The following is a 23,471-nucleotide window of genomic DNA, read 5'->3' as shown; positions in this document are numbered from 1 at the left end:
TGTATTATGACAGAGCACAGGTACAAATACAAACTCACCTGTGGTATAGCCCATCAGAAAAAGAGTGGAGGTACAAAGTGTCGCGACTTCATCCGAGACCTGGAAGTGAAGAGACAACTGCGACACGGCCGGAGAGAGAATACCTGATGCCATAGAGGAGCTGAAGCAAGCAAAGCCATAGAAAAAGGCAGTAGCGATCCTAACGTCAATAAGCAGGCTGCTGGGCAAAGCGAATCTAGGATCAGGAATGTTTACTTTTTGTTCGTCGGCCAATTATAAGGCAAGTAAGGGTCGTCCGGTCCATCAAAGTTCACAAGAAATGTATCTCCTGTTTTGGTCCGCTGCTTCGTGATCCCAGGCATTCGAGAGAGTCTTTCTGGAAACGAATTTCCTGAATCATTCTGACCCTGGACGACGGTTTGATTCATGGGAGACGTCTCAAATGCGACCATCCTCTGTCCAGACGATCATGCTCAACACAACCTGAATAGAGGGTGCGGAAAAAGCAGAAAGCCTCTGGGGACAAGCAATGAATATTGCACGATCTGCGTTGCCGCATAATATAGTAACGGGTCCGGACCTGAATCTCGGCGGACTGATCACATAGTTCGAGCCATTCTTCAATATCTTAGTCTTAAAAGTCCCGACTAAAGGTTGATCTTTCCCAGAGACGGCTAACGTTTTGCACGCCCCCGCGGGACCGAGGCAGTTTCATTAGAAGCTACGATTCTGTTCTTTTTGCTGATCGTGATAACGTAGCTTGAGCAGACGATTCTAGAGAATGGCCAAATGGATCTGGCGAAAGCCGAAGGCTCGAGGCTATCCGGCGGAAGCGTACGCAGGCGACAGGTGGAAATAGCCATGTTCAGCAAATATTGGCTAGAAGTAAGGAAAACTAATCTGCTTGTGAATGTTAATCATAGACCGTAATACACATGGCGAAAGGAGACTCAGGGAGCTGCTCTCTTTGGTTAGCTCGAGCCACAGGGAAGGAGTTCCAGTCCTGACGTGGTTAGCTACCAGTAAGCAACCCCGTGGTGGCAGATTAATCATCGGTGCTTGTTAGGCACACCCTTCCACAATAGCACAGAGGGAGGAAGCAAGCGTCGCTGTTTCCATAGTGGTCAAACGGAATTCTCTCGGAAAATTCAGTTGAAGCCACCATTGGTATAGATATTGTCATCACCCTTCACGGCGGCAAATATGCAGTTGATCTGGTAATATAGAACCATAGAAGGTTCATCATGTTGAATAGCTCCGGAGAATGACATCAAACATATCACTATGTATGTTTAAGGAACGCGGCATCCCCCGTTGCAGTCGATTTCATAGTCGCAGGTGTAGTCATCACATGAACGACTTCTGGGAGATCACTCCAGTTACCTACAGATACACAAACGGTAGCAGAGATTTCGTGATGGCAAATATAATGGACAGAGAGAGTTGATCGGTGTTGCAATAAAGCTAACGCAGTATGTACAGGAATAAGTAACCTGGAATCGTTGTATTTGTACGGAGTACGGAGTATATAACATGGACGAGTACTGGGTATATCCTCCATCTCAGGGACTCAGCCTTACCATAAGGGCACGTGAGGCCGCCCCCTTTTCCTCGCTTACGGCCCGGCAAATCTCTCAATTTTCTCCAAAACAACGGCGTCTTCTTCGAAACAATATGCATTGTTGTGGCTTTGCTTAATCCTCGAAAACTTCTACACCACATTCTTGGGTTCACACCATCATGATGGATAAACCGTCCGGTGCTTTTGCATATTTTAATTGGTAGTTTCTGTAAGCAAAGTTCCAACATTCTAAGCCCTTATGGTCTTTATTTTTCCATGAATGATCTATTGCGTAACGATATTCACCCCTTGCAGTGGGCTTGGAGCCGGTGTTTCATTGCGACTCGATACGGTCCACCGCAAGGCACCCTGGTGTAGAAGTGAGATCCGAGATGGAGGTATCTTGCCTTTGCTGCCGCCGACACACCACTCGTTTCTAAGCCCGAGGAGAGAATCTTTGGCCAAACATCGATAATTGAGGAACGTGTTACAGAATCTCACATGTTCCAACATTCCTCTGTACGACAGTTCAATTTACAGCTTCAAGTCAGCAAGGCACGACCATTCTCCACTGTGGCTGTCTAATATGCGACTTTTCAATTTCAAGGTAGCAGTTGGACATGGATCATACCTTTCAGCAAGTTGCCTTGCCTGCGGATACCAATGTCAAGAGAAGTTATATGGAAGAAACAATGCCAGCCTCGAATCGAGCTTCGGCATTTGTTTTCCCTGTTTTGTTTCGATTCAATCAGAGCCGGACTCGCGTCAAAGTTCCTGACTTAGTCACTCCTTTTTCCAGGATCCGTGTTTCTGATGTTGTTCCTTCCCTTAACGTGTCTGGCATTCATTGGTTTTGCATCACCTATTCTAGCTCAGTCGGTCTTTGCTCATGTCATAGTCAGTTGTCTTCTCCAAACATTGATTGTACCCAACTGATGATGTCAGGTGGGAAACACCTATAGCTACACCCAAGCTAGCTGGGCAAGCGACATTGCGGCCGCAATCGCCGCCGGCATCGACGGATTCGCACTCAACATTGCCTATGCCGATACAGTCAATTCAAATGGATACGTTCAAGCTCAGCTCGACAACGCATATCTGGCCGCCGACGCCGCTGGCTTTCAGATGTTCCTGTCGTTTGACTACCTAGCCCAGGGTGCCTGGGATCAGAATGCGGTGATCACGACGGTCAATGGTTACGGCCCGCGCTCTAGTCAGTTCAAATGGCAGGGCAAGCCGTTAGTCTCGACCTTTGAGGGTGCAGATAATGCAGGCGACTGGGCTTATATCAAATCCCAAACCAACTGCTTCTTCGTTCCAGACTTTTCGAGCCAGGGTGCAGATGGTGCCGCCGGCAAACCCAATGTGGATGGTCTTCTTTCGTAAGTCCACACAACCGTCGTCAATCAGTAATGTGGGAGGGCGCCGTGATGCCTACTAACATCAACGCCAGTTGGAATGCATGGCCAAACGGCGCTAGCGACATGACAGATAATGACGATAAGGCTTACCTGACCGCGCTGGACGGCCGACCCTACATGATGCCAGTCTCTCCCTGGTTCTACACCAATCTCCCATTATGGTCAAAAAATTGGCTTTGGCGCGGTGATGATCTCTGGCACGACCGCTGGGATCAAGTTCTCGACGTGCAGCCAGCTTTTGTTGAGATCCTGACTTGTGAGTGGACCCACAATATTTCGCCTTTCAAAGACAAAGTCTCATGGTTGGTTAAGGGAACGACTGGGGAGAATCCCACTATATTGGCCCAATGCCGCCGACTGATTCCGCCATTCCGGACGGCGCGGGCCCCTACGTTTTGAACAACCCGCATCATGCCTGGCTGAAAGACTTGCCTCACTATATTGCAGCCTACAAAAACACGAGTCGGCCGGATGAGAGTCATATAACATTCTGGTACCGCCTTAATCCTGCATCAGGAAGTGTGTGCGGGGCCGGAACGACATGCAACACTCCCACTCAGGGCCAGGTGGCTCTGAGTCCGCAGGAGTGTGACCTTGACGCGGTCTTCTTCACAGCATTTGTGCCGGACACCGGCGTAGCAACAGTCAACGTGACAATTGGCGGTTCGACGCAAACAGTTTCTGCAGGCACGCCTGGCATCTTCCATTCCAATGTGCCATTTGCAGATTTGACTGGAGATGTCACAGTGTCCGTTACCACTAGCGACGGCACTGAGATTGGTCCTGTTAATGGTGCACCCATCACCACAGACTGTCCTGGTGGAAACATCAACTGGAATGCATGGGTTGGAGGCTCTTAGGTGAAATGGGAAAGCAGGCGTGCAGGCACAGCTTTGTCCATGTAAGCTTCGATACTCTGTATATATACTTTATACTTATTACTTTGCGGGCATGCTCGACATGCAGAAATCATTTGTTTGAGGCCCTGAATGTACCTGTGCTAGTCACCGCCGTCATCAGTTTAGTCTTCGTTATAGTGAAGTAGAGGCCAGCCGTCGTATCCTCAGTCAGCTACTACTCGGCCAGGAAGGACGTTGCGAGGCTGCGAGGCGGCAAGGCGGCAAGGCTACGAGATACATGGCGCACGGCTCGCGGCGGGTTTACTTCGGCCGAGAGCTTGAACGTTTTGCGTCACGTCCAATCAACTGTGACTCGAACTTTTGTCTTGTTCTCTTTGCACTCTTGTTGAGCAGCGGCGGACCCTTCGAGCTACCACCCGCGAGCCCCTGGGGAGAAGAATGTCTGGATGGAACGGTGTGCGGGGTCTCATAGGAGCAAATCCCCTACGATGCGTTCGATCTGACCAGGCGCGACACCTGCAATCCGGCGCAACTCGAATTCTCAGTCGAAATCTTAGCCTCGACGCCGCAACGATAACGCTGTGCCGGCGGCATCAACATGAGCTCGGAATTAAAAAGGATCTGATAAGAAGCCATATACGCTCTCTAGAGCTGGGCAGGAGGCGGTTCTCCACGACCCGAGTGAGCAGACATGGACATCTGGATCCACCAAAGCCGGGGGAAGAGTAAGGGCCCAACCTCAGCCACGGGAATGATTGAAGACGCTGATTAGGTGATTTACAGACTCAAAGTTACGTTCATAGACAAGGAAGGGGACAAGCACACGTTTGAGGTCGCGGAAGGCGACAACCTACTCGATATTGCGCAGGCTAATGATCTGGAGATGGAAGGTGTGTTTCGAGAGCATTGCCCCAGTCCTTGCATGATGTTTGTGCTGACCGATTTTGCCAAAAGGTGCCTGTGGCGGTTCATGCGCCTGTTCCACCTGCCACGTAATAGTGGATTCCGAGGAAATGTACGATAAGATCCCAGAGGCCACCGACGATGAAAACGACATGTTAGACCTCGCTTTCGGCCTGACGGAAACATCGAGGTTAGGGTGTCAGGTGAAGATGTCCAAGGACTTAGACGGGTTAGTGGTGAGACTGCCACAGATGACGCGGAACATGCAGGCTTCGGATTTCGAGAAGCGCAGTTGATGATAGATTGAGGGTTGGACATTAGACATGTACTATCACAAATGGCTCTCCATTGCTCCTCGCTTGGGCGGACGTCATGCCCAGAGAGCCTTTCACATTCATAAGGCCTTCCAGTTGTTAGGCTGGCGCGCTTTGGGCATTCTTGTTCCCTGCGATCAAATCCAAGAATCCTTGCTTGCTCATCTCGTTGACCTTCTCTTCGCGGTTGGCCATTCCTATGGTTCCCTTTTTCCGCTCTTCTTTGGCAACCTGTTCAGCTTTGACCTGGGCCGCTCGCACGGCGTTGAAGAGCTTGACAACGCCACGCTGGGCAATTTTCCGCAGTCTCTTTTCCTCCTCAGCAACTTCGCCCGCTTGTCCCGAACTCAGACCCAAAACGTCTTTTACTCTTCCTCTTTCCAGCTCTTCCTTGCGGTCCGACCTCAGTTTAGCTTGTGCTTTTTTCTCCAGGCGCTCATTTGCAAGGGAGACGCTAGTTTCCACAGCTTCTTTACTTCTCGATAGCACAGGATCTTGGCGGGTTGATTGTGAGAGCTTGGCGGATAGGATTTTTGAGATTGAGGTAGAGAATGCTTCCGGGTCGTTTCTTTTGCTTATAGGCTTTCTTCTGCCTGCCTTGTTGAGGCCTCCCTCCATACTCTCCTCGTCCGAAGTGGCATCTTCCTGCGACTGTGTATCTTCGTCTTCATCTGCAGGTTCTTCGTCGGATCCGTCGTCTGGTACAGACGGCACAGCCTTCTTGCTTTCTGTCTTAGATATTTTCGCAGAGGCCCGCTCTTCGTCACTTTCATCCAAATTGACCGGGGCAAATACTTGATCTTCCTCGTCGCTTGAACTGTGGTATTCCAATTGTTTGCGGAAACGTTTCTTGGGTCGCTCGGTCTTTCCACGCATCCCGTCTTCGATTTTGCGCTTCTTTTGCGATAAAGGAGCCATTTTTATATTGGTTTGCCAGAAAGGAAAGGTCACCTAGGTACTGTGGTTGAGGAGAACTGAGGGCGCTGCTGCCGCTCAAGGTTCGCCAAGATTTGTTCTGGAATTTCTTCAAAATGTCCGGCAAAACTGCGGGACAAACTGGGCTCCCACTATGGCGTCCCCTTCTGCAGCTTTCCCCCACACTGACTTCGTGCCACTTTCACTCTCTTCGATCTCGCCGTCCTCCAATATTGGACCCGTGAATATCTCAAAAGCTCCTTTATAAACATCCTTCGAGCTTTGCAAGATGGTTCTCTCAGACCTTGGGCGGCGCATCAATGCCGCCGTGTCGAACCTCAACCGCGAACCCAACCTTGACGAGAAAGCCTTCGATGCTATGATCAAGGAGATATGTTCTGCCCTGCTGTCGGCCGATGTCAACGTGCGACTCGTGAAGAATCTACGAAAGTCGATACAGAGCGCTGTCAATTTCAAAGACCTTCCACCCCACACGACTTCCAACGGCAAGAAGCGTATGATACAACAAGCAGTCTTCGAGCACCTTGTCCAACTTGTCGATCCTCACGCCGAACCATACAAACCTAAGAAGGGCAGATCGAATGTGATAATGATGGTCGGTCTTCAAGGCGCAGGGAAGACGACAACGTGTACGAAGTTGGCGAGATATTATGCAGCCCGGGGTTTCAAGGCTTGCCTGGTTTGCGCAGACACCTTCAGAGCAGGCGCCTACGATCAGTTGAAGCAAAATGCGACAAAAGCAAAGATACCATATTATGGTTCACTCACCCAAACAGACCCTGCTGTGGTAGCCGCCGAAGGTGTAGGGAGATTTAAAAAGGAGAAGTTCGAGGTTATTATCGTTGACACTTCGGGAAGACACAAGCAGGAAGCAGATTTGTTCCAGGAAATGATCTTTGTTCAGAATGCTATCAAGCCGGATCAGACAATCATGGTGCTAGATGGCACGATTGGTCAAGCGGCCGAGGCACAGTCAGCAGCTTTTAAGGCTACGGCTGACTTTGGTGCTCTTATCATCACGAAAACAGACGGCGGTGCGGCAGGCGGGGGCGCCATCGCTGCTGCCGCTGCAACGCATACTCCTATCATCTTCCTTGGCACCGGCGAGCATCTGGCAGATCTGGAGAGATTCGACGCCAGATCCTTCATTTCCAAGCTGCTCGGATACGGAGATATGAGCGGCCTCATCGAACAAATTCAAACGCTCACGAGAGAGTCCGCGGGAATGAAGGAAACGCAAAAACATTTGTCCGAGGGTATCTTCACGATACGGGACATGAAAGAACAAATCACAAATATCATGAAGATGGGCCCCCTTTCCAAGATCGGCAGCATGATTCCCGGTATGAGCGGCTTGATGCAGGGCATGTCTGATGAAGACGGAACTGAAAAGCTAAAACGAATGGTGTATATATTTGACAGCATGACGGCCAAAGAGCTGGACTCTGACGGCAAGATCCTGATCTCACAGCCCTCTCGAATGGTGAGAATCGCATGCGGGTCAGGAACCAGTGTCAGAGAGGTCGAAGAACTTCTCACACAGCATAAAGTGATGGCCAGTGTCGCCAAGAACATGGGTCAACAGAAGAAGAATATGGCCAAGGCCAACAGTATGTTGCAAGGCGGCAACAGACAACAACAGCTCGCAGCCATGCAAAAAAGGATGCAAAGCATGGGTGGTGGCCGGGGCGGGATGCCAGGCGGTGACCTCGGAAAAATGATGCAGATGATGCAAAATATGGGTATGGGGGCAGGTGGTGGAGGCGGAGGAATGGATGCACTCATGCAGCAGATGGGAGGAATGTTTGGGGGTGGCCGGGGCAGAGGGAGATGAACGAATTCCTGATACATCGATCCTGCTCTAAACCACGCCACACAAAGAATAACACAACTTCTTATCGAAGCTCATCCTACCAAACTGACACATGAGGATGGCGCCGTCGACAGTTCCATGGGGCAAACTTCAAACGAAACTCTCAAAAAGACGATCCCTGTTGTTGAGTTTTCTAGGGGAAGGCCTGGAATTGGGGTCGGTCGATCGCTGAAAGGTGCTAAAGGCGAAGAGGACTAACATCTTTAAGAGCTCCGTCGCCACCGCAACGAAGCGAAATTGACGCGTACCACGGTGCTCGATAAAGGAGCCATCGGTCAGAAGAAGCCCTCAGCGGCGCAGAATTTCGGATAAGACTCTCCGACAGGGAAAGACGGAACGCGGTTATACGCCCTGACGTATCAACCAGTGGCTTTCAAGGACATGCATTGAAGACCGACATGTCATAGCAGTCAAGCCACAGAGACAAGGAATCGAGCACAGTGGATGATGGCGGGAATGACAGCAAAACCCGTGATGTCAGTTCTGCACCTTCAGGAGGAGAGCTCGCATATTGTCCAGAAGCCTCTATCCAGTGCAATGTTTCCACAATGGCCTTTGGAACGGAATGAAGCATGAAAGGAATGGCGAGCTACCGCAGTTGCACATTTGGATCAGTGTGTCAGGGATACCGAGATGTGGCGTTACAAAGCTGATACTATGGTCAATTCGAAGAGATTTAACTCCATCCGTGCCCTAAAGAACAAGGTATTGACATTTAAAGTTGATAAAGAAAGATTTCCGGTAGTAAAGACCAGCTCTGTCCCTTTGGAATGGATTTTATCCTGCATGGCCCCAGTCTGGCCCAAGTCCTCCCTTTCCACTCTCAGCCTCGCGACATATCCGATGGAGTCCGTCCATCCGCCAATCGGAAGCCCGGTTGATTTTCGCCGCAAAATCCCGTCGCGAATTTCTTTCGCCGCAAGACATTTGTCCATCGATCTACGCCTCATTTTCCTTGTAACCAGTTCCTCCCTCTCCAACAGCGATTCTCCTCCCTGACCGCGTCCACTCCTTATCACAGTCCCGCGACTTCTTTCACGATGGCGTTCCCAGGCGCATTCGGCGGCCCAGGGATGAGCGGCGGAGCAGCAGGAGGAAACGCAGGCTTGAGCGAGCAGGAGCAGCAGATGGTGAAGATGGTAAGAAGCACAAACATCCTGGAGCGTTTGAGATGAGGCATTGACACGGAGCACGTTTCCCTGGCGTCCTGGCGCCAACGGCTGCGAATTGCGCGGAAGAACTGATGGCTAATCGAACGTGGTATTCGTACAGATGCAAAAGGGCATGGAATCCTGTGTCGCAAAATCAGCCCTAGCAGGAGGAATGGGCTTTGTCCTCGGCGGCGCTTTTGGCTTGTTCATGTCGAGTGTAAGCGCGCATCTTCCTCTTCCCACCATTTCCCTTCCCCTGCATTCCACTTGAAGCCATGCATCGCTCATCACCCCGTTTGCAACGCAAAACTCAGCAACTGACCAGAGCCAAAATTAGATGGCCTACGACACGCCACTCTCCCCGCAGGGCCAACAAATCACCTCGCTCCCTGTCCGTGAACAACTCCGCCGGGGCCTCAAAGACATGGGCTCGAAATCATACTCGTCGGCTAAAAACTTTGCCCTGATCGGCGCATTGTACAGCGGAACCGAATGCTGCATAGAAGGATTCCGGGCAAAGAGCGATCTAATGAACAGCGTCTCTGCCGGATGCATTACGGGCGGAATATTGGCGCACAAAGCCGGACCCCAGGCTGCTGCGCTCGGTTGCGCTGGCTTCGCGGCATTCAGTGCTGCGATTGATGCATATATGCGCATGCCGGAGAGCGATTGATCGAAAGAACGCAAAAAGAATATGGGTCTGGTGTTTGAACTAAAGAGGCGCATGAATTAGAATCGGAGAAGGGGTTGGTTTCTTGCAATGCATGGCGTTCACAGGCATGGGGATTGATCATGAAATTGTACAGCATGTACAGTGCAGGGTTCTCGTGGCGATATCGCGTCTGGACCTGCGTACAGAGTCACAGGGACGAGCGTTTAGCGAAGCATTTGCATGGCGTAAAGGGGGGATTGGGTCCATGAGGAGGAATCTACTGCAGAGCCGCAGTGCCATCTTTCCTCTCTCTCGGCAGTGTCACGCGACTGCTAGGGACTGTTTTTCATAGAAACGGCTAGCTGGGATGGGCCTTTGGAGCGGGAGTCTGGTGCAATCGAAAGCGGGGCGTTGGATCCTCGCTGCAAGGCTGGCTCGGACGGGATGGAGAAAGGTGGCGATATGATAGATACTTTCTCCGCTTTGCAGAAGACTAACAGGATATATACTCCGTACAGTACTCGGGAATCTCAACAGGATACCTAAACGTTCAAATCCACGAAAGATTCAGCATGTAGGAAGCGCCTTTGCAGTGTCATCAGAGCAGTCTGTCCATCCGAGGAATGCAATGCAGTATGTCGCGCCGAAGCATGTCGCCATGCCTTTAAACTTCAGTGTTTCGTTGGAGCCTTCGATTAGCGCTTTCCATGTATCGGTTCCAAACCTGTCCCCTGTCACCAGCCATCGCAGTCACCGGATGTTCATGGGGCCATGTCATTGACGAAGTGAAACCGCCTTTCTTCACAGCGCATGGTCAAAAAATGTCCCCATTACCATCACCCACAGCGGGCCTCGCCATCCACTCTGCCACACCCACCTACCGACCCCAAGTTCAAGCACATATGAATTGAAGACGCAGAAATGGTATTCTGAATGCAAGCACCCCCCTGCTACCGGGAGATTTGGTGCAGTCTTGCCGTCCCTACCTTGTATACGGAAGACACTTTCAACCCAGTTACTGCGGCTGCGCTGCGTATACTGGAAGAGGTCTGTGATCCCCCCCCCCAAAAAACCCTCCAGGTAAGGGGTTTCTTTCTATCATCGAGGAGTGCGTTCGAGCCCGAACACTCCGAGGTGCGAAAGTTTTTGTGTTTGAAATCCATTCTTCTTTCTTTATTTTTTCCCTGGAAAGGTGGACATGGCGCTGTGTGCGGCCTTGGCTCACGTTGGTTGGTTTAGTTCTGTGTGCGGCAGCCATGCAGACCGGACTGCGAGCCTTGCCGCCAAGGATGGTGAGACTGTCGATGAGACTCGCCTCCATCTCTTTTCAAGCCGTCCATATCCTGGAGGCTTGTGCGAGTCAACTCCGTGTCGGATCGTGCTTGATTTGACGATGCAAACAACCTGCCTCAGTTCAAGGTTGAATGTCCGGGAGCAATATCGAATAAGCGGATAGGAGACCCAGCCACTCAAACATTGAGCTCATCAAACAGAAATTCGCCGGGTTCGAGCGTCCCAACCGGTGCTGCAAACGAGCTGCAAACGAATGGAGCCAGTCTGCAGCAGTTTTCCTCGGCTTAGAGGAAACGTTCGATTTTCTCAGCCCCTTCGAAGCTGCCGAAACGAGAGTCTTTCACTGCCGACAACAAACCAGCCGCTGCCCATGATACCGTATGACAGCGGTCATCATATTCTCGTCCGACCAGTCTAGGCGCACTGGCCGAGTAACTCGTACTCACCTTGATTGATTTTGTCTTTTTTTGTGTGTGTACTTCCCCAAGCAACCCCCGGCTTCTTCACAGGTACTCTCTCCGTGTTGTTGGAATAGTCCTTGAAATGTCAACAGTTTTTTGCGCGACATCTTCATGTTGAAGGATGTTTCAGGCTCTTACAGCCCTCTACAGAACAGCGTTACAAGCTGTCTATGTCAAGACATGAGATTGGAAGTTGGGAGGTGGGAGGCCTGATATGGCCGTGTGCACTTTTGGCCATCCAGACCCACCGTAGATCCTACGGCGCTACTGCGGAGCTTCGGCGCCTCTCGGAACTGAGGGCCTTTTCCAAGGCTTGACCTTAGTATATCTTCACAACATCATCTCCTACTTATTGTTGGATTCTGCAAATGGAGAGGGATGGCCAAAGTACGCAGATTTAATGTAAGTGTGGATATCAAATTCTTCTGGTGATATTGTTCCTCGAATATCCATGGCATTCAAGAGATGGTCCGGGGGGAACAACAGGATAGCTATCTTCCACCGAGCGCTGTGCTTCAGATGCCAATCGTATTAGCAGACATTGTGCTTCACTCAGTACGTTCACTTCCCTGCAGGACCCTGTCCTGTATGAATAACCCTTGCCCTACCGCACGTGGCATGAGACACTCCTATACTTTCTCTTTCTCAAACTCAGCCTTGTCAACCACACAGACGGCCTTTCCCTTCATCTTTCCCGAATGGGCCAGCTCGACCATCTTGGGCACTTCCTCCAACCCGTAGAAGATGTTCGTTTCGACCTTGATACCGAACTTTTCTGCGTCGTTTAGCATTTGCTGGCTGTACTCTTGTCCCGCGATCAATGTCCCTTTGATGCGAATGTCTCGGAAAATAAGTTCTTGGAACGCCACACAGACCCTACCGAGAAGTCAACCACTGAGCCACTGCCGGCTTCGAGAACAGCTATATACTCACCGGTCCGGCTGCGCAGTCTGCACCATGGTCCCGTGCATCCTCGTGATGGCACAGGCCATATCGGCTGAGGTCTCGTGCTCTGAGACGTTGATCGAAGCATGGACACCCATGCCATCTGTGAGCTTCTGCACCTGCTCCACGACTTTCTCTTTCCCCTCTCTCGCGTCGAAGATGTGCTTTGCGCCTGCCTTTTTGCACAGCTCAAGCCCTTCGTCTCTCGCATCAACTGCCACAACATTGATCCCTTTGGCCATAGCAAATTGTATACCCAAGTGGCCCAGCCCGCCCCCGGCACCCACAATACCCAGCCACCCTCCCTCCGGTACCTCAGCCACAATAATGGCGCGGTATATCGTACACCCCGCACAGGCGAGGGGTGCTGCATTCGCAAAGCTCACTTTGTCTGGAATATGACAACTCGTCCGACTGTCCACAACGTGGTACTCACTGAAAGCCCCATCCACGAAAACACCAATATGTCCCTCAAAATGCTGACAATACTGATGCCAATCATTCGGGCCTTGACAGTTGAAGCACTTTCCGCAGGGGTTCCGGGGGAGACCTGACATGACGCGATCGCCATTCTTGAAATTAGTGACTTGATCGCCGACTGCGACGACGATGCCTGTCCCTTCGTGCGACGCCGTGCAAGGGAGTTTGGTCGGAAATTTGCCGGCGGCAACCATACTGTCGGTGTGGCATAATGATGCAACCACTGTCTTGAGCAGGATTTCGTGTGGTTTGAGGCTGGTGGGAGTGGGCACTTTATGGATTTTATAAGGTTTGTTGAACTATCGTCGCCCACCGTCACCTGCAATCAGCTTGCACCCTCGAGGTTGGCGTATTGATGTCTTTGCACCCGCATCTCGAACATACCTCTACGATTTGGACAGCAAGCATCTCAGTAGGGACGCCCTCGATCGCCATTTTCTGAGATCAGTCCTCTGATAGTCAGCCTTTTGTTTAGTTCGCCGTCTGGTGAGGAAGAAAACGAGAAGCTAATGAAAAAGCACCACAAGTGAGCAGCCGAGGGTAAAGAGAAACGAGCGTTGGAGTCTGCTCGCGGGAACAGACTCAATGGCATGATGTCAGTGGAGAGAAGAGATGTAGAGAGAGGGGGTACATTACCTAAGCGCCAAGACTAGCGATGCACTAGTCTCAATGCGGCCGGCCTGACAAGGACGTATCAAGACGTATCTCTTACTATGTATTTCGTCTTCATTGACCACAACAACAAACCTTTGTCTTGCTAGCAATTGCAGAGAACAGCTTCGATTTCTTTGGATATGTATCTGTTTCGCGAAAAGATGGTTTCAGGAGTTCCTTTGCACGGCTCTCTCGCGTAGCTCTCATAAAATAGGTAAGACGACTGCTGAAGATCATCAAACATCTGGTGCGAAGTCGTCTCTCAGCACCGCCACGAATTTCCTTTATAGATTGCATGAGCTAAATATGTCTTCCATTGAGAGCCTGGACCGACATGCTCCCTTTGTCCGCTACAACCGATCTTTGATGCGTTCAGACCCCGATTGAACAATATTTTGTCGCTTGCATTGCGGCATTTCGCAGCATTTCCCTATCACTTACTGCCAAAGCATTTTTTCCTCACTTCCAGCCCCAAGAGTCACTACACTTTGTTCTACAGCTCTCGGTGGTTGTAAATTTTATTCTTATAATATGCCTGTGCAAGGCAAGCGCTTGGACGGTAGTCCGTTTGAGGTGCTTGGCCTCACTGATCGCATTGATAGCGCAGACGCTTACGAATTCCACGTCCCATTCCATTCTAGAGCTCTACAGGAGCGACAAGCTCCTCGGGACTTTGATCAGTTATGGCACGATGATCGGACCGTGAGAGGAGCTTTTGCTAAAGAGAGGGATGCAGAGGTTTTCATGTCGAGGTGGCTCCTCTTCGAAGACGACCAGAAAGATGATGAGGAGTGGGGACCCATACGACTGCTTGGGAAAGGTGGATACGGCATGGTCGGCTTATGGCAGAAACGGAACGACAAGAACCAAATCATTGACGAAGTCGTGTGCAAGGAAACCGAATACCTTGAAAACAAAACTCGCGTCGACGAAATCGAGGTCGATCCTAGGGCGTACCCCAGAATCCTGACAGAAGCCGCCATCCACTCCGACATCAATGCTAGGCACCCAGGTGTCTCTCCACATTTGCGGAAATACAAGTTCATAAGCCACGCGACACGCGGCCAGAAGGGCCGATATCGATTCTATCTGGAGTACTGTCCCTACGGGAATCTGCATCACCTGGGCCGCCTATATCGGTGCTGGAATACCTATCTGCCGGAGGTTTTCATCTGGCATGTCTTCTATTCCCTAGCCAAAGCGTGCGAAGCGCTTCGGAACACTCCTCCATTGAACAGCAAGGCCATCAAAGAAGAGTACTTTGAGAATTTGGTCCACGATGAGCTATTCTGCCTTCACCTGGATTGGAAACCAGAAAATATTCTCCTCGGTTATCCACACGAGGGCGAAGAGTATCCATCCGCTTTACTAAATGACTACGGCATATCTATGTACACGACAAGCAAAGAGGGTCAACGACAGTTGAATCCTGGCTTGATCTGGTGGCGTGGCACCCACACTCACAAGACACCGGTAGGCAAGCCTTTATTCCCCCCCCCCTTTTGCCCAAAAGTCATTTAACTGTTATTTTGGAATGTTCCGACGACGCTGACGGGAATCGGTGCAGGAACAAATCCACTTTGGCGTCAACTGGGAGATCCCGCCGGACGGCGGCTGGATCAGGTCCCAAGACGACCAAAATCGGGAACTCCCATGGAAAAGGGCCGCAGCCTTACGTGAAGTAGAAAACACACAGCCGAACGCTGACGTGTTGTTTGATCACTCAATGAATGTAAGTTGGTCTTGTCCCAGTCGCCGACCAAGTCTGACAATGCTTATTTGTGACTTATTTGTGCATACGCAACTACTCCCGCGGGCGTGGTAATGAGGAAGAGTGGAAAGAGAAGCCTGCTAACATATCCATCTATTTCTCTTGTCATAGATCTACGGCGTTGGACACACAATGTTCGACATTGTGACACTCGCCGCCAGCGCAAAACATCTCGGCCGAATCCGCGCCAAGTCCCTCAAACGATTCCAGCAGAACGGCAACCATCAGATCTCGAGCGTCTACACCAAGAAACCGGGCGTCTACAGCAGCCGTCTCCGCCATCTGATCCACCGCTGTTTGGACCCCGATCCGGCAAACCGCCCCACGCAGTTAGAGCTCATGGACGAGACGCGCCGGGGACTCCGCCTGGCGATCAAGCGCGCCAAAAGAGACAGAAAGTTTCCGGCAAAGGTGTGCTTTCGCGCGGACGAAATCAACGACATGCCCCTCGGGGACGCCGGCTTCCAGCCGTTGAGGAAAGAGTTGAAAAATCTGATTGAGAGCCAGTTTGTCGACCCCGACGCCCCGAAGCTGAAACTACCCGCGCAAAAGTATGGTGTGTTTCCCGACGCCTGGTTCAACCCAAGCTGGAAGGCGATGTATAGTCAACGGAATCCGCACGATCGGTGGTTCAACGGGCTTCACGGCAACGGAAATGCCTCGTCGTTGTCTTCACATGAGGCCAATGTCGATAGTGATAGTGACCACGACGATGACGACGATGGGGACACTGGTGACAATGGAAATGGCGGCAGAAGGGCTACCCAAGACGCGCGTAGCAATGCGCCTAGCCCTGAAGTCCCTAACTCTCAGAATCAGACCCCCCTATTACCGCCGCCGGAGCAGCAGCCGCAGCAGTCAACGAACCGGCCGCAGACACCACAGACGTCCATTTTACGCAGTGATGGACGCAATGTAGCCGGGCAATATGTCGCGCCGAAGTCCCCCCCTGGAAAGCGAGTCAGGTTCGCCCTCCGAAATGGAAATTTGGACGAGGCTAGAAGCACAGGGGAAGAAGACGGCAATGTGTGAGAGGATGTGGTTGGCAAAAACAAAAAAAAAAGAGAACGTCTGGTAGTGGTTTCCAGCGCACGCTCTCGGAGGATTGGGTGAAGTGTTGCGAAGACAAAGGCCGAGACAGGGGGCAAGGAGTAGATATCGGCTTTGGCAGTGGCGGTGGTGATGGCGATGGCGTTGACTTACCTTGAGATTTCAGACGATTTGGTTCGAGTTGTATCGCCTTTTTGAAAGAACATTGATGGATTCGGTCTAGAACTTACAGCCTTCGAAGGCGCGGTTGATACATTTTCAATGCAATTGGGACCTTTTTTAGGCTTCTGTACATAAACAAGGCAAGGTATCTTTTCATTCGGGCATCTCTGTGTGGCACTTATTACACGGTTGTCGTTCGACGTTCAGGAAGTCGTGAATATCAAGCCAACCAAATTTGGAATAAAGCACCATCGCTTATGCCCTACATTTACATTCAAAAAGAAATCCAAAAAAAAGAAAAAGCAAAAAAAGTAAAAAGCAAAGTACCCCTTGCTCGGGCCCAAGCCAACCCTGATTTTTGAGGAGGCACACCGTCGCTATGCATGTGTGCAAACAATTTCCGGTGATCCAACCCTTGTTCTACGCTATTCGCACATGAAGTGGGCGAATATTTTCGTCTGGTTTTCTTCTCTTTTCAAGCCCTCCTCGAACCATCCGAAGGGAACTCATCCGACACAATCAATCTTGTATTGACATTCATACTGCCCAGTTCATTCAGCAATAATTTAAATGCGTACGGCAGCGTCATCCTGACCACATTCGAGCCCGATTCGCCTGCTTTGCTGCATCGCTGACACCATCGTGCAAACGCCATGAAGCCACAAGATTCACAGACGTCTACTTGATGCTGATCGCTCGATAGCATCAGTCGCTCGCGCAGCAACTGTGACGCGCCGTATGCGATTAGGCAGTCACGTTCCATTTCTCCCAACCGCAGGCCTCCGTCTCTGGATCGCCCTTCTGTGGGCTGACGCGTCAAAATGGCTCGAGGACCACGAGACCGACTATGCATCTTGTCTTGAACCATGTGTTTGAGTTTCTGATAGTAGATGGGCCCAGTGAAGACGTAAGCAGGTAGGGGTTCACCTGTGATTCCAGAAGTGAGATAGTCCTTGCCATCATAACTGTATCCTGCTTCAATCAAAGCCCGGGACATGTCTTCGAGCTTGCTACCACCAAATGCAGTGCCGTACTCGAATTTGCCTTTCAGGATACCGGCTTTGCCAGAGACGAGCTCCAGCATTTTGCCCACGGTCATTCGAGAGGGGAAGCCGTGCGGGTTCATGATGATGTCTGGCGCGATACCTAGATCTGAGAATGGCATGTCGACCTGCTCTGCAATGATTCCCACAACACCTTTCTGCCCATGCCGGGAAGAAAACTTGTCGCCAACCTCTGGGACCCTCGTCTGCCGAGTCTGCACCTTGATGATTTGATTACCAGATTCCAGCTCAGTCACCATCACTTTGTCAATGTAACTGGGGTCTGGGAGACGATATTTCTGTGGTTGTGGGTCCATCCCAAAGGTGCGGGGGCTTTCAGATCCATTCTCTGATAAGCCCGAAGAGTTGGCGTTTCTCGGTACATACTTGTTGATGTAGATCTCGCCACTACTAACTTTCTCACCGACACGGGCGACGCCGTCTGCATCAAGGAGAGCATGGCCCTTGGCTATCGTGCCGTCACTATTCTTGGAGGGGGGGTAGACTGCATCGTGAGCATCATTCGCATAAGTCTTGATGGCGACAGGATACTTGCGAAGTACCTGGCAGCGACCGAAGCCACGGTCCACCGATGCTTTGTTGAGCACTAGCGCATCCTCGATATCGTAACCGCTATATGACATGACAGCGACTGTTGCGTTTTGGCCAGCGGGAAGTTTGTCGTACTTGACCAATTCGATGGTCCTCGTCTTTACAAGGGGTTTCTGAGGGTAGACCATGAGATAAAGCAGCGTGTCAATCCTTAAGAACTGGTTGTTCGCAATGAAGCCGATAGCTTGCTTGCCCATGGCGCATTGATAAGTGTTCCGCGGTGATTGATTGTGATGAGGGTATGGAATCAGTCCAGCGACTGCACCAAGAATCGTGAAAGGTTCAATTTCCAAATGAGTGGTCGCTGCGCTGATGTCGGATTCATACATGGCGATATTGCTATCATTTTCTTCATTGACATCCAAGTATTCAACAAGGCCGCGTGCCAGAAAGTCGTCAAAATCCATCGAGCCCTGTCTAAGAGACTTCAAGTACCGTTTGGTGACTTTCGATTTCTTATCCTCGACGATAATCAACGGCCGACATATCCGACCTTCGTCGGTTGCCACTTGGATTGTGTTGTGGTGATGGTTGATAAAGACTGATACAAACTCGGAGATTCGTCCTGATCTGCGCAGTCGTCGAAACGAGGATAGAAAATGGGAAGGCTGTCGCGTGGTGGCTGCAGGAGTGCCGTTCAACAGTACGAGATACGACCCGGGAGCGTACAGCTCCGACCCGCCAACAGTGACTATGTCTTCAGCGCCTAGCATAAAGATTAGCCGCTTGATCGGTGCCTCTTCGTCATCCGTTGTTATGTGTGTCATCAGAGCTAGATTTTTGACAAGCCCACAAGCCTCTCCTTCAGGCGTATCTGCCGGACAAAGCATGCCAAATGACGACGGCTGGAGCGCTCTAGGGCCACTGACTTTGCGGGTTTTCTCAAACTGACTCGATATTCGGGTCATCATGCCGAGGGAAGCGATAAAACTCAAGCGACTGAGCAGGTGCGTGACACCGGCTCTTTCCATTCGAAATCGCTTCAAGCTCCAGTTGCCTGTGGCGATAGCTCTGTTCATCCCTTGAGTAATTTGGCCTGATGAACCAACCATGATAGCAACAGGGTTTACCAAGGCGGTCTTATTCTGTTTCCTCAATTCTTTGTCAATTTTCCCCTTGACCTCGTAATTGAACTTTTTGAATAAATCCTCAAAAAGCAGAGCCAGTAACTGCCCGGCGAGCTCCAGCCGCTTGTTGCCAACGTAATCTCGGTCATCGACTAAAGCCGGATTCCGCTTTGCCATCAGAGCCCGACGTGCCATATGGGCTACATAGAGGGCCTTGGGTCTGAAGTTGAGATCTTCTATTGGAACATGAGCAATGAAAACCGTACTGATTAGCTCGACGGCTTCCTGGACATGATTTCTGCGAGTTTGTCCGAAAGGAGTCGACTTTATAGACATCTTGATGCGTGCTCCGATGTAGTCGAGGGCCTGTTGCTGCGTGTGGATTTGTAGCTTGATTGTCTCTTCAAAGTTGATTGCAAAGTCGTCTTGCAGGGTGCGGTCGGGGCCAGCAACGATAGCCATCATGTCCATGTCCGAAGAAACACCCATTGCTTTCAGCAAGACGCAAATGGGTATGTCCTCCTTGATGATATTGTGCTTCATGTATAAAAGGTCTTTCTTGAGCAGAATGTAGCTCTTTGACTTTCTCGCGTGGGTGGAGCTAGTAACCGAGGCAGTAATCAGGTCTTTCTTGGAATCCGCCTCGACAATAATACGGTTCTTGCTCAGCTGCTCCTGGACCAGAATAACCTTCTCAGTGCCGTTGACAATGAAATAGCCACCAGGGTCCAGGGGACATTCATCCATCGCGCACATCTCAGCTTCCGACCTGTTGGCAAGAACGCATTTGTTACTCCGCAACATCACTGGCAAGCGTCCTATTGGAATGCCCTTGGCGCGAAATGGGTCCTTCATTTTTGTATATCGGATATCAGCGAGAATTGGAGCTGCGTATGTAAGATCTCGCAGGCGACATTCATTCGGGGTGACAGTCGAACCCTTGAATACTTTTCGCTCGACCTCCGACATCTCTTCCTGTCTGCAGGGTTTCCCAATGTAAATGTTTTCATATTTGACGTAGAAGTTTGGATCAATATCACTTGTAATGATTGGCTCGGCGTCAATGATCTTTTTTAACTCGACATCGACGAAGTGATTGAACGAGTCCACGTGTTGCTTGACGAGCCCTTTGACCTTCAGGAACGCAGGCAACAGGTTCCATTTGTCGCGCGCAGTATCGATAGGATCGGTCAGAGATTTATTGTAGTAGAACGGCTCCAGCGCCGCATCGAAGCTGTCTGCGTGATGAGGTCGGCGGGATTGTCTCTCAGGCTTGGGATTTTCTTTCGGCGTGCGACCGGGTAATGGTTCCTTCGCAACACCCTCGTCCGTATGGGCGCCATCTCTAGGAGGCACCTTCCGCACTGCGGTGGTCTATCATTGTTACTCTCTGTCCTCACCAAGAAGGAATGGGCTCGATTTACCTTTTGGACGATCTTTCTCTTGGGCGGCATTTCTCGTCAAGGGGCAGCAAAAGACACAGGCGACGGGACCGAGAAGCACACCTTGCATGACTTAGTGCTGGATCGAGAGATTCTGCGTTTTATCAGAAGCAAGATTGCAAGGCTCAAACGAATCAAATGTCGAGGTGGGCAACTTTTTTTCGCCAACAATTCTGCCGCGATGTGGATGACTCAGCGAGGCCAGGGCGGTGAAGGGAGGGGTCAGGCACCAGGCTGAGTTCAGGATGAGTATGGAATGTATGCCGAGGGCTAGCCTTCACACACAATTTCCACACTGCCAGCACCAGCTGCTCGTCCATTGGATTACGCCAACCTCGTTACATGGCGCACAAACATTCAAGTAAGCGTCCGTCCTCGATTTTTCATGCATGGAATGGCCCTGTCATTCTGAAACACACAGTGACCCGAGATTCCGACGTTGGCCAGAGCGCGGATGCGAATGCCCAACAAGGAGAATGATTTGCCCTAGGGATGCCCAAGACGCCCTCGCTCTCGGGGTTCGAGCAGCGAGTGTGGGGTTTTTCTCTTCAATGGTCTCTTTTCATCCTTTTCATGCAGGGGATCATTTGTACACCTGGCCTGCGGGTCCGTGGCGTGCTCCCCGTTCATGGTCTTATCCCTCAATCAGATTCGTTCCCGTTGCAAAACTTGTGTCAAGCCCAACGAGGCTCTAGCTCGGACTTTCCTGCAGTGTGCAGTACGACAACGCTTGGACCACTTACGCTATGGCGAATTGGGCATGCCGCGGGAGGGGCTTTCAACAATTTGTCGAGGAGGATTATGCTATGTCAAGCCGGCACCTCTTTAGCCCAACTAATAGTCGTCTACCGAATACTCCGTGCCTCTCAGCTGCTTTCAGGCCTGTCGCTCGTGGTGTTATAGAGGGCAAGCACAGCAAAGTGCAGGCACTAGATCGGGCAGGAAATATCATTCCGCATCACCGCCTCTGAGCCGTTGCTATGTAATAGGCGATCCTCAGAAAAAGGCTCTGTATCCCATTCACTAGGATTCCTGGCCAAGGTGATGTTGCTAAAGGTCACAGGATGCAAGTACCAAGTTAGAGGTACGTCAAGCACTGGTACGTTTGACGTCGGGCCGACTCCTGAATCAGAATGTCCAAATCTTGGGAATCTCACGAGGTGTCTGCTCACAAGCCATGTGTCTGTAAATGCCTTCTCTTTCATGGTACCACAATTGTGGAAGATGACATGACGCTACACTCTGAATGTCTCATGGTCGGGGCCAGGGCTGTGGGGTACGAAGTGGTCAAACAGAGCCAGAATTGGATTATTGCGCCATGCCGATCAGGAGGGCAGTGGAAACTTAACCGATATACGAGAACAAGCACCCATATGCTTGAGTCCAAGACCTCCGAGTATATTCAAGAGCCACCCAAAGCATCCCGCATGGCCCTTTAGTGGCCTTCAGTACCCTTGAGCCGTGAGCTCCATTCTGGTGTCACCGTCCCTGAAGCAGACCCAGAGAAGGGCTCATCGGGCACTGTTCCTCGGCCAGGGACCCTTACTCCTCCCGCTTGACCGCCATTTTGCCTGGAAAGACCATGGCTCATGGGATTGGGGAACCAAAGAGCGCCTCCCGGGCCCAAGTTCCTTTCCCCACACAAATATCTTGTCTGACGAGCAAAGTGTGGACGCATCAACGTGAGCGAAGGGCTTGGGCCACCTACCCACGCTGTAATGGGCACGCCAGAATTGACCCTATTGGCGTAGCCCGAAGTTGCGACGCCATTCTGACGAGGAAAGAGAAAGAATTCTCACTCGCCCCGTGGCCACCATTGCCTATCCTACAGCAGCCAGTCCGAGCTCTGGCGCTTTCAGACTGCCCGCAAAGTCTGATGGGCGGAGGACGCTCTCCTTCTAGGCTTTGCCTTGGTCACAGTTCGTCACTTCCTCGCTTCTGGTCCCTTGCTCGTGGCTGCCGAGGGCGCGACTGCTCACCAACAGGCCACCGAAGAATTGTGCAAAATGCCCACCCTCAGGCATCGGGATTTTGGAGATATGCTTCAGGGGACCTGCCGTAGAACGAACAGACTGACCAGCCCAAGTTGCAGGTAGCCTGCAGATTGGCAACTCTCTCTACATAATTCATAATATCTTGCCGGTAATTTTCGAGGAGGCAAAAAGAGGTCAGGCTGAAGAGTTGGAGAGGAGCCAGACAGAATCTTGAGACGAAAGTCTACGACACAGGACTCGGTACCACCCAGAGGTCCTCAACGACAGGCACGGCGACAGACCTCGAACCTCGATTGTCGACCAGGCCGTGCTGGCCTTCGAATCTCTACCCTGGTCAGCGAGGGATTAGTCCAGGGCTAACCAGAGAAAGGAACCAGTAGGGGCAGAGGCAAGTCCCTAGCCAGAAAACCCACGCTGCAACCAGGTTAAGCTAACAACCTCGTCTAGGCTACCCATCGAGCGCCAGTACCCACGCTGGGCTCTGGCGCTTGCCTAAATGCGCACCACCAAAACGCCCCCCCAAGAGTCGAATCCAACCTCCACTGCTACTCTAGGACTCTCCAGATTCGATCCCGTTTCTGAGGTGCCTCTCCTCCTACTTCACCTCTTGCACGCTTGTAACAATATTCTTTCCTTTCCTTGCACTCTGCTTTCCTACCACTGTCTTTATAGCATATCTCGACTGTCGTGCTGCCCTCGGCGCGCACGCAGCGTTGGCTGCATCTATTTTCTCACTCCCTTTCTGTCATCGTTGGGACCACGCGCACGCTTGTGGGATTGCTCACGGTTCTCGTTTCGATATTGTACTGAATACAGCGTCTCCTGG

The 23,471-nt window shown here is 51.2% G+C and overlaps 8 protein-coding genes across 8 annotated transcripts; 5 read left to right on the top strand and 3 right to left on the bottom strand.

Moving 5' to 3' along the window:
• Positions 1–2,374: 2,374 nt before the first annotated feature.
• Positions 2,375–3,842, top strand: Z519_06366 (uncharacterized protein; the record flags this gene model as incomplete). The annotated part of the gene is made up of 4 exons (XM_016764106.1): positions 2,375–2,458; positions 2,507–2,943; positions 3,015–3,238; positions 3,295–3,842. 4 exons carry the CDS (start codon positions 2,375–2,377, stop codon positions 3,840–3,842), a joined length of 1,293 nt encoding a protein of 430 aa, XP_016619188.1.
• Positions 3,843–4,533: 691 nt separating this feature from the next.
• Z519_06365 (uncharacterized protein) lies at positions 4,534–5,041 on the top strand (the record flags this gene model as incomplete). The annotated part of the gene is made up of 3 exons (XM_016764105.1): positions 4,534–4,567; positions 4,646–4,732; positions 4,797–5,041. 3 exons carry the CDS (start codon positions 4,534–4,536, stop codon positions 5,039–5,041), a joined length of 366 nt encoding a protein of 121 aa, XP_016619187.1.
• Positions 5,042–5,158: 117 nt separating this feature from the next.
• Z519_06364 (uncharacterized protein) lies at positions 5,159–5,977 on the bottom strand (the record flags this gene model as incomplete). Its single annotated transcript, XM_016764104.1, has 1 exon — positions 5,159–5,977. The coding sequence occupies one exon, from the start codon at positions 5,975–5,977 to the stop codon at positions 5,159–5,161; it is 819 nt and encodes a 272-aa protein (XP_016619186.1).
• Positions 5,978–6,263: 286 nt separating this feature from the next.
• Z519_06363 (signal recognition particle protein SRP54) lies at positions 6,264–7,829 on the top strand (the record flags this gene model as incomplete). The annotated part of the gene is made up of 1 exon (XM_016764103.1): positions 6,264–7,829. The coding sequence occupies one exon, from the start codon at positions 6,264–6,266 to the stop codon at positions 7,827–7,829; it is 1,566 nt and encodes a 521-aa protein (XP_016619185.1).
• A 1,079-nt stretch (positions 7,830–8,908) lies between these two features.
• On the top strand, positions 8,909–9,692 carry Z519_06362 (uncharacterized protein; the record flags this gene model as incomplete). The annotated part of the gene is made up of 3 exons (XM_016764102.1): positions 8,909–9,007; positions 9,141–9,236; positions 9,357–9,692. 3 exons carry the CDS (start codon positions 8,909–8,911, stop codon positions 9,690–9,692), a joined length of 531 nt encoding a protein of 176 aa, XP_016619184.1.
• Positions 9,693–12,054: 2,362 nt separating this feature from the next.
• On the bottom strand, positions 12,055–13,285 carry Z519_06361 (uncharacterized protein; the record flags this gene model as incomplete). Its single annotated transcript, XM_016764101.1, has 3 exons — positions 12,055–12,301; positions 12,359–13,149; positions 13,235–13,285. 3 exons carry the CDS (start codon positions 13,283–13,285, stop codon positions 12,055–12,057), a joined length of 1,089 nt encoding a protein of 362 aa, XP_016619183.1.
• Positions 13,286–14,035: 750 nt separating this feature from the next.
• Positions 14,036–16,307, top strand: Z519_06360 (uncharacterized protein; the record flags this gene model as incomplete). The annotated part of the gene is made up of 3 exons (XM_016764100.1): positions 14,036–14,977; positions 15,072–15,236; positions 15,387–16,307. The coding sequence occupies 3 exons, from the start codon at positions 14,036–14,038 to the stop codon at positions 16,305–16,307; spliced, it is 2,028 nt and encodes a 675-aa protein (XP_016619182.1).
• A 655-nt stretch (positions 16,308–16,962) lies between these two features.
• On the bottom strand, positions 16,963–20,663 carry Z519_06359 (uncharacterized protein; the record flags this gene model as incomplete). The annotated part of the gene is made up of 2 exons (XM_016764099.1): positions 16,963–20,583; positions 20,634–20,663. 2 exons carry the CDS (start codon positions 20,661–20,663, stop codon positions 16,963–16,965), a joined length of 3,651 nt encoding a protein of 1,216 aa, XP_016619181.1.
• Positions 20,664–23,471: the final 2,808 nt, after the last annotated feature.

The sequence above is a fragment of the Cladophialophora bantiana genome (genome assembly GCF_000835475.1).
Source record: "Cladophialophora bantiana CBS 173.52 unplaced genomic scaffold supercont1.9, whole genome shotgun sequence".
NCBI lineage: Eukaryota > Fungi > Ascomycota > Eurotiomycetes > Chaetothyriales > Herpotrichiellaceae > Cladophialophora > Cladophialophora bantiana.
Note: the sequence above shows the minus strand (reverse complement) of the source record. Positions and strands in the feature narration are given on the sequence as shown.